The following is a 12,528-nucleotide window of genomic DNA, read 5'->3' on the forward strand; positions in this document are numbered from 1 at the left end:
AAACCCTATTTGTAACTGCTTTTAGGTTTCTGTATCTCAAAGGATGTCATGTTTTGAAAATCGATCTGAAATTCTGTTCGAGTAAGTCAACTTACAACTTGTATCACTTTCTTCTATCTTCCTGGACATTATCTTATCTCTTCAATCTAACATTTGTCAGGGTACTAGATGCTTCTCTGAGTGCTTCTGCATCTCCAGACTGTTCTTTAAAGATGTCAATAATATTGAGTCAGGTATTTGGTCTATATCCAGCTGTCGTATTGGGTTGTTCTTTATCTTCATGCTGCTCAATCTCTTTTTTCTTTACATTTTTTAACTATGTTATGTGGTTGACTGTTTCTTTATTATCTGAGATGTTTCAAGGTTGCACTCACATGCATGGCCAAACTACGCGATGAAAGATTCTTATGCACTGGTGGTGTGAATTCTGACAATATCACGTGTCTTGATATTATCTTAGTAAAACAATTACCAAATGGGGCTTGCCAGTCCATATTGTTGAAGCTTATCATGGCAATTCTAAGACAGGAATCGTCAGAAGTCCTGAGAAGGCGGTATGATGTTTACCTGGGTTGTATTGCCGAATTATTGTTGTGTACTTTATTTTTATATTTGGTATCTGAAAGTTTTTTACTTATTCTTTTTCAGCCAATATGCGCTACTTTTGAGCTACTTCCAGTATTGTCGGCATATGCTTGATCCAGATGTCCCAGCATCCGTACTACAGTTTTTGCTGCATGAAGAACAAGTTGGAGAAGAGGATCTGGACCTCCAGAAGGTGTCCAGTTTTACTTTAGTCTCATGGTTGGAATGGCTTATTTTGAGTGTTTAAAATTCAGATAGAGGAACTCTATTCTGTGGTATAACTTTGTTGTGTTGTTTCTAGATCGACAAAGAACAAGCAGAGTTAGCACAGACTAACTTTTCTATACTAAGGAAAGAGGCTCAGGCTATCCTGGATCTGGTAGGTGCTTTACTTTGTGTGATTACCTCATATTTTCTTTTAGGTAGTAGTCATTATTATTCTTTTTTGAATTTTCCCCCCCATGAGAAGTGATCCCAGAAAAAATCTATTCAAACACAATGTGCAAGGTGCTCATCCAAGGAAGATGTACATAATAAACAAAATGGTTATGATGGGGGGGGGGGGTGTTGGTACAGAATTGAATGGAAAATAATGCAACACGCAACAACCAAGGTTTGATATTTTGAGTTTCGACCAAAACTCTGCATGTTTTGGCCGGACATTTCGTTTGTCCGTTTCTGTGGTTAAATAGGCATATTTTGGCCTGAAACTTCAGGGAAACCTTAATTAAGAATGTTTAAACTTGTTTAAACCTTTAGATTGTAAAAATGCACACCCGAATAGGTAGTTTGGTTTTGTACACTAAGTTGGTAGTTTACACCGTACCTGCTGTATAATTTCTCAAATATAGCCTTTCTATTCATAATTTAGTAATTGCTTCTTCCCCCACCACAGATGAATCTGTGTCAAACTGAACAGAAGGTTCAGATAGCGAATTCTGTGACTCATTTATCACTGTGTCTAAAGTAGGCAGTGTTGGTCTTTCTGGATGTGGCCAGTTATTGTGACTGACATAGTGCGACAAACCTTTAGTGTTGTAAGGTACACTGTTATTTATAGCTTTGATTTCTCGAGTGTAGAAAGCCTGTCATAGTTGTAGCCCAGAAATTGCGAGTGGAGTAAAACAGAGCGAGGGGATGAAAGTAACGGAGGACTAGATGAGGAAGGAAAGGCTAACAGAGTGATAAAAGATCTGCATGGAAAAACCACTAGTGTTCTAGGAAGATCTTCAAGAGATCTGTGGAGAGTTATTAGACTAGATGTGAAGGATGGAGGAAGGCGGTGCCTTGATGGGATACTCATTCGGAGTTATTTGACAAAGACTTGCCATGGTAAGGAAGGAGGGGGGAACAAGCACACTTGGAGAGCGTAGTTCATAGTCAACTCTGTAGTAGCGTTAAGAAATCTCTTTTCTAATACGAATACTGGTATAAATTATAGCTCCTTTCCTTTAGCTCTTACACTAAACTAAGTAGAGTCCATAGCAGCACTCGTCACTAGCTTCTTTTCTGTCTTTGACTGGGGTCCTTTAACTGGTGTTCGTTAAAGCACAAAGTTCAATGAAAACAACTAAAATATGCATTAGGAATGAAGAAAATCCATTTAATATTACACAATGTTAAAGTGTTACAAGTACAAGTGTACATCCAATGTTAAAACATCCCTACATAACCAGTACAAGTGTACATCCAATATTAAAACACCCCTACATAACCGGTCCTCTAACCCTATATTAGTACCACATAGAGTTCTGGGAAGGTTCGAATACTTTGGGGAAAAAGGCTATACATCTGAGTTTAAATCTTACACAAATCTTTGGTCAAATGTTGTAAATCATCGCTGTAGATGATTTGGTTAAAAATACCATACCTTTTTTGGGGGGGAATTTTCTCATTCTAATAGGCTAAAAAATCACTTGAAACCAAGGATTTAAGCATTGGGTATCGTATCGGAGGGGTGATTTTATGAGAAATATCGTATTGTATTGGAGAGATGTAAAGTATGCTATCGATACACATGGAAATGGTCAAGAAATGCATGGATGTACTTATGATCCAGGTTTAAAGTATCGTTATCGGGTATCGTATCGGTCAGGTGATTTTAAGAGACGTATCGTATCGTTTCGGAGATACATATCGAACAATATAGATACGCATAAAAATTATCAAAACATACATGGAAATACACTTTTGGAACAAAAAAACAATATATATAAGCATAGTTGTCACGGCGTCACGGCGATCCAAGTCGGTGGAGGGGTGTCATGTCGATATATCGACATGTCGCCCGCCATGGCGAGCATGTCGACCATGTTTTATTTTTTATTTTTTCTATTTTTAATGTGTTAATAGATGTATACTCAAGCCATGTTTTATTTTTTCTCTATTGTTTCTCAAGTTTTAAGAAGAAAATTCAGAAATCGAAGAAGAAATCGAAGAGGGAAAGAAGACAAGAAGAAGAAATCGAAGAGGGAAAGAAGACAGGAAGAAGAAATCAAAGAGGGAAAGAAGAAATCGAAAGAAATTGAAGAGGGAAAGAAGAAATCGAAGAGGGAAGAAGAAATCGAAGAGGGAAGAAGAAATCGAAGACAGGAAGAAGAAATCGAAGAGGGAAAGAGAGACAGGAAGAAGAAATCAAAGAGGGTCACCATGCAACCCTCTCCAGCGCCAGGACGCCATGGCGACGCCATGACAACTATGTATATAAGCAATATATAATAAGTGTCATGCATAAAACCTAAAATGGTGAATAATGTATAACCAAACAAGTGCATTAAATTGAAATTGTTATAAAAGATGACGTTTCTTACATGTTGTAATCGTCTATAGCCATGAAGAGTATTGGATGATGTTATAACACTCTTTGATTCGTTTTTTCAGTTTAAAAGTGTGAAAAACAAAGATTAAATGCAAGATTTTAGATTCTTGGTTGAGAGTTTTCCTCCATTTTTTCGTTAAATTAGGAGTTGTATCGAGTCTGTGAGTGAAAATGGCTTTTTTATGGAATGTATCGATGGTTCGGTACGTATCGGTATGTATTGAGCCGTATCGATAAGGATCGATACGTATTAAACCACCCACAGAACCCTTTACTAGATGTATCGATGGTATCGATATGCATCGGTCGTATCGTATTGTATCGGCCCTTATCTATTGGTACATTTCGATACAATTCGAGACAGTCCATTTTTAAAAAAAAGGGAGACGTATCAGTATGTATCGTTTCGGTATCAATCTCGGTCCATATCGTATCGTGTCAGTGGATACTTTAAGCCATGCTTATGATACATATAAAATACTGTTTTGAAGCATAAAATACCTTATTATGCTATATGTAAATATATATCATCTTGATGCTAGGATTTGAGTCATTTTTACCTAATTTAGTGATGCATAAAAAATGAAAAGGAAAAAAGGAGATTTTAGTACCAAAAATAAAAAAGAGATTTGCAACGTACCACTTTTTTTCGCCCAAATCCGTGATCCGAGCATTGTAAGTCCCCAAAACTTGTTGAAATGGTGAAGATTACGGTCGTTTTTTACATTAGATGATTTCTTCCCTCTAATGTCTCTCTCTCCCATCCCTCTTGTTCTTTCAGGTTTGAGGGTCTCTCGCTCTCACATCAGTATCAAAGGCATTTTTTTTTTCTGTTAGTTCCTTTCTAAGCTCCATGGGCAGTCCATGGAGAGATTTTATCAATTGGAAGGAAGATTAGGGGAAGTCTGTTATCAAGATGTGGGCTGAAGTATGTTTGGCTCTTGTAGTTGTGTAATGTGCTAGTAAGAGGAGGAAAATGTGCATTTTACAATGTACTGATGTTCTATGTACTTTTGACAGGTTTAATAATTTAGGATTTTAGGTTTGTAGTATGTATTTGACAATGTACCACTCAGATTTTTTTTTTCTTTTCCAAATTGTCAGTATAGTCCATGTTTATTGTTGTAATGGATGCCATGGTCTATTATGGCTTTGACATTGTTTTGGATTCCTTCTATTTCTGTTTTTGTTGGTGTTCTAACCCACTTTTGAAAACTTTAGGTAACAAAGGATGCTATCCGAGGAAGTGAAGCTGGAAAGACAATATCACTCTATGTTTTAGATGCATTTATCAGTATTGATCGAGAAAGATTTTTCTTGAATCAACTTCAAAGCAGGGGGTTTTTGAGGTCATGCTTTTCGGACATTAGCAATATGTCCTATCAGGTTTGTGTTTTTTTAACCATTAGTCACCCCTTGTAAATTTTTTTTTTCTTTGAAGTTTATCTTATCGGAAAAAAATCTTTAGTTCATCACTTTTAGGCTTTTGTTGTTTAAAAGTGCCACTAGACATCTATGCAAGTGTGCTAACTTGAGTGTGTATGGTTGTAACCTATAAAAATTATGTGAAAAGGGAGGTAAAACAGTCCAAGATTGAGCAAAAGGAGTTCATTTCCAAGTAAAACCCACCTCAGAGCTTGTTTGGGGAGTGGCAATAACGTGGAGACTGAGAGTTAAAAATATTAAGGGACTGTCGGTTGAGTAGAAATGTTTCTATTCGTTTGACTCCATTTTGGGGAAATCTTTTTTTTTTTTTTTTAATGAAAATTTATGGGATGCTTAGTTAAGCATAAATACACATGCATGAATGATTAAATGTGAAAAGAACCACCCAAAGTGGTAGTTTGGTTTGGCACCCTATTTTCCTAGTGTATACCACAGATATTGTGTCTTTTCACCTTGTTTAAGATATTGTACACATAATTAAATTATTGACATCAAGTAAGTGATTCATGCATTTTCGTGAGCAATAGAGCCTAATATGGTCAACATATAATTATATGGGCCTACCAAAGCTATTTCAACCAAAAAAAAATTTCTGGAAAAATGGCTTCCAAAAAAAATTGGGGTTTTAAGATGCTTCAATCTTGCAAAAAATCTGCAAACTTTTACAGCATGATGTGAATCTCCTGTAAGAATGCAAACATTGCTTAAATCTAGCAAAAAAAATGGAAAAAAAATTTGAACCAAGATGATAATTTTAGGGACTTCTCTTTCTTGAACTTTCAACAGAAATGTGCAAAGATCCTTGAATCTCCTTCCAACCTTGTTGGGGAGCTTAGATAAGTTTGGGAGAGGTTTGAATCTCCAAAAATTTTGTAGATTCTTTAGCAAATTTGGAGCATTTTAGAAATTTCAATTTATTTCTCCAATTTTGACCATTTCGACACCTTTTGCTTCGAAATTTGGTATTATATTTAAAAAAAATTTATTGTTCTGGCATTTCGATCATGTGGTTTCATTTCAAGGTTCAGGGAAACTGAAATATTTCACCAATTTTTGACCATTTCGATCGGAATTTTGAACTGTGCAATGATACATAACAATTTAGGCTGGGAACAAAGGAGTTGATTTCCAATTAGGGTTCATGTTTGAGCTTCCTTTTGGCGTGGGACAGGGAGCAAAAAGGTTGGGTACCGTCGTTGGTTTTTTAATTTAATTTCTCTGTTTAAGATGTAGATTGGAGTGCCCCAGTCCTTCCCCTTTTTTCCCCTCCTCCCTCTTTCCCTTTTGGAAAAGCTTTGAGGAGTTGATTGGAGTGCTCCCATGCCCTCCTTTTTTCCTCTCCTCCCTCTTTCCCTTGATTTTGGAAATGCTTTGAGGAGTTAACTATCTCAACAATTAAATGGGTTTTGGCCTTTTCTAATCCTTCCTTTATTTTTCATCTATGAATTAAGTATCACCATTGCAAAGATGAATATCCTTACACCTTATCCTAAGCCTGAATCAGTATCAACAGTTTCTTGGGCAAAGTGCTTAAGAAGGTGAACAGATGATAAACTAACTACTTTGACCCAAGGCAAGGTCACACTATGTAAAGTATGCACACCCCTTTCTCAGACATACATTTTTTTTAGGGAAAAAGAACGCTACGTGGTCGCATGGCTTCCGTGCCTAGACACAGAAAACGTGTGAAATACTGCCCTGCCCCTATGAAATGAAAAATGGCATCTATGCCTCTGCATGCACTCTCATTGGCTCTCGTGCTGGTGCAGTTGCTACACGACCAGACGGCGATCCCTTGCCATTTTTTTATTGTAAATTATCTATTTTTAATTTAGTTCTTTTATCAATCTGCACTGCTTCAGATTTTACAATTTTCTTTCTTAAATTAACTCTCATTACTATTGATATTGTGCACATCCTCTACAGCAAATATGTATTACATAGCTTCTATTTGTTCAATTGTTAGGATGGTTGGCGATCATTGGATTCATTGCAGCGATTGTGCACTCTTGAGGCTGAATTTGCTCTGCTCCTGAGAATTAGTCACAACTATGGGAAACCTGGTGCACAGGTTCTATTTTCCATGGGTGCCTTGGAACATCTTGCTTCATGCAAGATTACTGGTCTGCCAATGAAGGTATTGTTTACACATGCATTTGCTTTCTTTAGTTGAACACTTGAACATAGTTTCATAAAATAGCCTTTATCAGGGAAGTTTTAGGCGGGTAGACACTAAGGTTGGCCGAGATATAGCTGTAGAGATTGATAAGCAACGGATGGTTATAGTGCCCATTTTGAGATTGGTTTCTTCGTTGACATCATTGGTGGATACGTCTGATTTCTTTGAGGTTAGTACTATTTATACTTTAATAGTTTCCTTCCGAAAATGCAAAATTTTCTTACTCGTACATGTTGGTGTTAAGCATAATGTTACTTGTCACTGATAAGACAGTTTTGTGTCGCTCTGATGCATCTTTCTCTATAGAATTTTATGAAGCAAAGGAAAAATAATTTAGAAATTGAAAAGCTTGCCTGCTTTGTTGTGAATCTTCTTTCCTTTCCCCGCTGTTAATGGTGTGCAAAAATGTATAGATATCAAGAGTGTAACCATTGAATTCATACACTCGGGCATGGAACTAAATCTTGGTCGCAACTGACCGATATCTCCGAATTGTTTCTGTTTCGGGCCTGGTCGAAACAAAACCCAGGGAGGCCCAGGGTTGAAACCTCGAAACGAGATCCTACAGATCTCAGTTTCGGGCCTGAACCGAAACCAGGTCCGAAACCGAGATCTCGATCCTTGGTCTGGGGACTCAAGCAATCTGAAAAACAATACACAAGCACGAGGATGACCAACACATGCAATCTTACATTTGGGCTTTGTATATAGTAGGAATTTGTTTTTCTGGATAATCTTGGGAGGTTAAAATGAGAGACTTCTGATTATGGAACTAAACTTTCCACACGGAAGAGCTTGGAGACTTTGTTGGCTTTTCTGGTATTAAGAAGACAAATTTTTGTTGGTTGGATTTATCTAGTTACAGTTTTATATATTATTGCTTTCATATTATTTAGCTGTTACTATTTGTTGTTGTTGTTGTTTGCTTCTTTCACCATGGATGTAGTTTATTATTATTATTTTTTGTATTTACTATTATTGTTAGGATGATTTTTCAGATATGTGGGTGGACTATTGGGATTGTCCTACTTTGGTATTCATTCCTATTTTGATATTTGATTGTATTTAAGAATACTAGACAGGGCTTGACTTTGCATGTGATGCATATCCATATGGACCTATCACCTATCCAATATATAGGTCTAGGCGAATGGGCAAATCTCCAACCTGAATCAACTCGACTCATTTACTTGATGTTTGTGATCACATTTCGGTTATTGACAAATTTGTCTTTAATCACTGCGTGCAAGTGTTTTTAAAATTCATTGAGTCTTATGTATTAGTGTTAGTCATGCATATTTTGTAACTTTAGTGCTCTAAACCACAGTTTAATTTGAATGAAATTGTTAGTATTTCTATTCAGTTATATTACAGAATACTCAACTCAACTCAGCCTTATCCCAACTAAATGCGGGTGGCTACACGGATCCTTACCCTCCAATCAGCTTTATTCAAAGCCGTACTTGTTACAAGGCCTAAGCTATGCATGTCTTTTCTCACTTCTTCCAGAGTCATTTTAGGTCTACCCTTGGCTCTTTTAGCTACGCAAATCTGAATCAAATCACTTCTCTATACTGGAGCATCTAAAGCCTAAAGGCCTCTGCTGTACATGGCCATACCACCTCAAACGACTCTCACAGCTTATCATGCATTGGAGCTACTCCCACATCAGGTCTAGTATATTCATTCTTTATTTTTTCTTTCCTAGTTTTACCATACATCCATCTCAACATCCTCATCTCAGCTACACGCAAGGTTCTAAAACTCGAGATAGAACTGAGATATGGTCGAAACCAGTGATTTTTTCCCTACCAACTCGAGTTGGCGGTTTCGAGGCCCAGAAGATTTTTTTTTTTTTTGTATTATCTGTTATACAGCCTATTTTTTACATTATGAGCAATTCAATAAGAGATCTCGGATCGAATTGATATTGATATACCGAGTATTTGTTGATACGAAGTATTCCCGCGATCCCCATGATCCGAGTCCGAGCTGTTGGAATTGGAATAAATTTGGCAGCGGATCACGAATCTTGGCGATCTTCTCTATCTAATGAATGGAAAGTCCGCTTGGAAATCGTCCGCTGTGCACCCACCCCCCGAGTATATGCTGCAACAGGAATCAAACAAGGGTAGATTGATACAATAGAAACCTATGGTAAAATGCATGAACTATTTTCACACAAAAAACACTCAAAATGGTACTTGTGGTTTTTGACCCAAGTTTGATAGTGTATATTGTTCTTGGACATTGGCTGGAAACCAGGACAACCACTTATTTATGCCTAATATCATTTAAGTAAATGCTTTTATATTCATAAATAAGATGAATATAAAATAGTTAAAATAATCAAATTCCAAAAGGATAAAAAGTCAACCCCCCAGTTCAAGAACAAAAACTGGATTTTCGGCAGTAGGTGCAATTTTCAACTTTCTAATGCTGGGTTTTTTTTTTTAATCAAATCTATAAATTCCATAAATCATAATATGGTAAAACATTGCTAAAAACCAAAAGTGCTGCAAAGATATTCATTTGTTTTGTTGTCTAAAAAATTATTTTTCAATCAGAGCCATTTTAACAGCATTCACGCACTCCAAATTAACTTTGATTATTTGCTTTTTCTTGATAATCTTCTCTTGAAGTCCTGACCCATTTACTCTTTTGCATTTAGTTGCCTACTTTGGAGATTTATTATTTTTTGATAAATGGGATTTGCAATAGGTGAAGAATAAAGTTGTCCGTGAGGTCATAGATTTTGTAAAGGGACATCAGTTGCTCTTTGATCAACTTCTTAGGGAAGACGTTTCTATATCTGATGAGTTGACTTTGGAGCAAATTAACCTTGTCGTTGGTATACTTAGCAAGGTAAATTTCCTTCTGAGATGGTGGAGACAAGTAATGTGGAAAATATATTCATTATGTTTTGTTGCTTCACCAATACTTTAGGTTGGTATTTTGGATAAGGCATAAACTTGGTGCTTTTCCAAATTTAATGAATCCAAAGACACTGTTCAGTGCATGGAAAATTAGCAGCAACTGCATTTTGCCTTTGGAAGTCAGTTCCTCTATTCCTGCTGATATGTCTTATGCACTGGATATGCTGTTCTTTCTTCAGTTAGTTTGGCTATGAAACTATTCTAGTTTCTTTATTCATTCTACTTTGATTAAACAATCTGCTTTGGGTATCCTGTAGGTTTGGCCATATGAAGAGAATGACGAGTATGGTTTCATTCAAGGGCTTTTTGGCATGATGCGTGTTCTTTTTTCTCGTGATGCCGAGTCCTTTAGTTTTGCCCAATCAGTACGACCTCTTGAGGTAACCTCTTTGATGTCGTGATTTTTTAGGAGGTACAATGTGGATTTTGTTTATTTATCAGTTGTGTGCTCATTGTAAATGATCAGGACCAAAGGAAGTTGGAGTTGATTTTGTTTCGGCTATGCTCTAGTCTGAGCTCTTACCTTTATTTTCTGGTCACAAAGAAGTCCCTCCGGCTTCAGGTATGTGTAGTACTGCTTTTATTTACATCTGCAATATAACAGTGTTTTTTTTTTTTTTTTTGGAAACCTCTAAAATCAGGTCCCTGGACATTTGTGCTCAAAATTGTATTGCTAGTGAAAATTTATTAACAACCTAGGTGGGCTAAACCCCACCCTAGATGAGCCGATGTACTTCTAGCTGGTATCAGTGATCTACCCATAAAATGAGAAGGAACCTATTTTCCTTGGACCTCAGCTGCAACTTGCAGGTCTATCTGGCTTTGCTAGTAGTTTCCCTGTGGCCTGTAGGAGTGGTGGGCAGAGCCACTGAGAGAAAACAGAAGGCCATTAGTTTACAGGCAGTTATACTAATTTATAAAAGAGGTATCTCATTTTTAGCATTATTGATCAGCACTAAAGGAGAGTTCTGAAGCTACAAGTTGATGAAAATTTTACTCTTTACTAATCCTCAAGCCATCATGCAGAGCTATAGGTTCTCTTACGTAATTTGTACGAGTCCCATAATACATCAGTCATCCATTTATCATCACCAACCACTTGGTCACCACCAGTACCTCCCAGCTATCCCTAATTGACCAGTGGCAGAGCCAAGGGAAGGAACAAGGAGGGCAGTCTCCCTCCCACTTCTCCTGCAGAAAGATTGTGTTTATGCATATTAGATATGATAGGAAAGGGAGCAGTCCGGAAGCTCCCCCTCCCCCTCTTCTCCCAAAATAAATAAATTCACTAAATAATATATATGCAATAGGGTATAGTGGATTAGTATGGTCTCACCGGCAGAAGTCGCCCTGGCTTTTCAAAACGGACAGGCGGCCTTTCAAATAGGAGGATGGAAAGCACCAGGTCCTGATGGTTACCCGGCGATGTTCTTTCAGACCTATTGGGATACTTTAGAATTTTGTGAACATGTCCCTTACACAATCCATTGAGATAAAGCTTATCTTCATGCCCACCATTTTGAGATACATGGAGGGTTGATCTTGACAAAATGACTGTTAGCCCATTGATTAGCTGCGTCTCAACTTTGGGGTCCCATCTCTACAATGTGGCGCACATGTATCGAGTTTCTTTTAGCCACTTGGAACCAAAGTTGCTGAAGTTGATTTCAAACATACCTCAAAGTTTCATATTTCCACATGGGTAATTGGATTTTGGCTGAAAAGTTACCAAATGTATAGATGGTGACATGGACAAGGTTCAAGAACTCGGATTTGGTACTGGTTTCGCCCAGCCAAAAAACAGAGTTGGGATCTCGGCGAGTTGGTGTAATATTTTTTTTGGAACTTGAAGGCTGGTTTCGGTGGGTTTTAGACCTAGTTTGGGCCTGAAACTTGGTACTCAGCCTATTTTAGGCCATTTAAACACAATGACACTATCAGATTTTGCAAAAACAGAGTCCAAATAGGAGTTTCACTTTAGACCCTAGGTTGGTAGGCGACGACGTACTAATAGGCTCTATTCTACACATAATTTAGTAATTGAAAGCAATCAAATCATACAATTAATATAAAACAACTTAAATAAACATTACAAATGTAAAATTGTACAATACATCAATCTTAACATATTAAATATATCTCTATCATAAACCACCGTCGAAAATCCTCAAAAATCAGGTCAAATGCACACTTCTTTGTCAAGTTCACCGAGACAGTCGAGTTCTGGAGAGATCTCGACTGTCTCGGTCGAGATATGTACATTATAAAGGCAAGTTTGGTCCAAATCTCGGTCGAACCGAGATCTCGACTCGACCAAGTTGGGGTAATATTTCATTTCACCTCAAGTCTCGTCTCATTTTTTTCAAAAAGAGTGATATTACCAAGATCTCGGTGAGTTCTTGAACTATGGACATGGACATGTCTAAAAAATTTGAATGGCAACTAAGCTGTCATGTGGCAGATATTATAAGCTTATCTTAATATGCCGTGAAAAACACAATTGGTAGCCCTTGTACCACTATACTTTCAAATGGTACTTTCTTATATTATATAAGGTGTACTAT

At 37.2% G+C, this 12,528-nt stretch overlaps 1 protein-coding gene across 4 annotated transcripts in view; it reads left to right on the forward strand.

The window, feature by feature from the left end:
* The window catches only part of LOC122649970 (nuclear pore complex protein NUP205), a 124,214-nt gene that overhangs the window by 86,666 nt on the left and 25,020 nt on the right, over nt 1-12,528 (forward strand). For all 4 annotated transcript variants that reach the window (XM_043843239.1, XM_043843237.1, XM_043843238.1 and 1 more), the window contains exons 30-40: nt 26-81; nt 161-233; nt 364-554; nt 649-778; nt 887-964; nt 4,625-4,789; nt 6,816-6,986; nt 7,060-7,197; nt 9,750-9,893; nt 10,222-10,344; nt 10,431-10,526. In XM_043843239.1, coding sequence (XP_043699174.1) covers nt 26-81; nt 161-233; nt 364-554; nt 649-778; nt 887-964; nt 4,625-4,789; nt 6,816-6,986; nt 7,060-7,197; nt 9,750-9,893; nt 10,222-10,344; nt 10,431-10,526 — 1,365 coding nt within the window. The remainder of the gene's footprint in view (nt 1-25; nt 82-160; nt 234-363; nt 555-648; nt 779-886; nt 965-4,624; nt 4,790-6,815; nt 6,987-7,059; nt 7,198-9,749; nt 9,894-10,221; nt 10,345-10,430; nt 10,527-12,528) is intronic.

Source organism: Telopea speciosissima, chromosome 2, assembly GCF_018873765.1.
Source record: "Telopea speciosissima isolate NSW1024214 ecotype Mountain lineage chromosome 2, Tspe_v1, whole genome shotgun sequence".
Taxonomy (NCBI): Eukaryota; Viridiplantae; Streptophyta; class Magnoliopsida; order Proteales; family Proteaceae; genus Telopea; species Telopea speciosissima.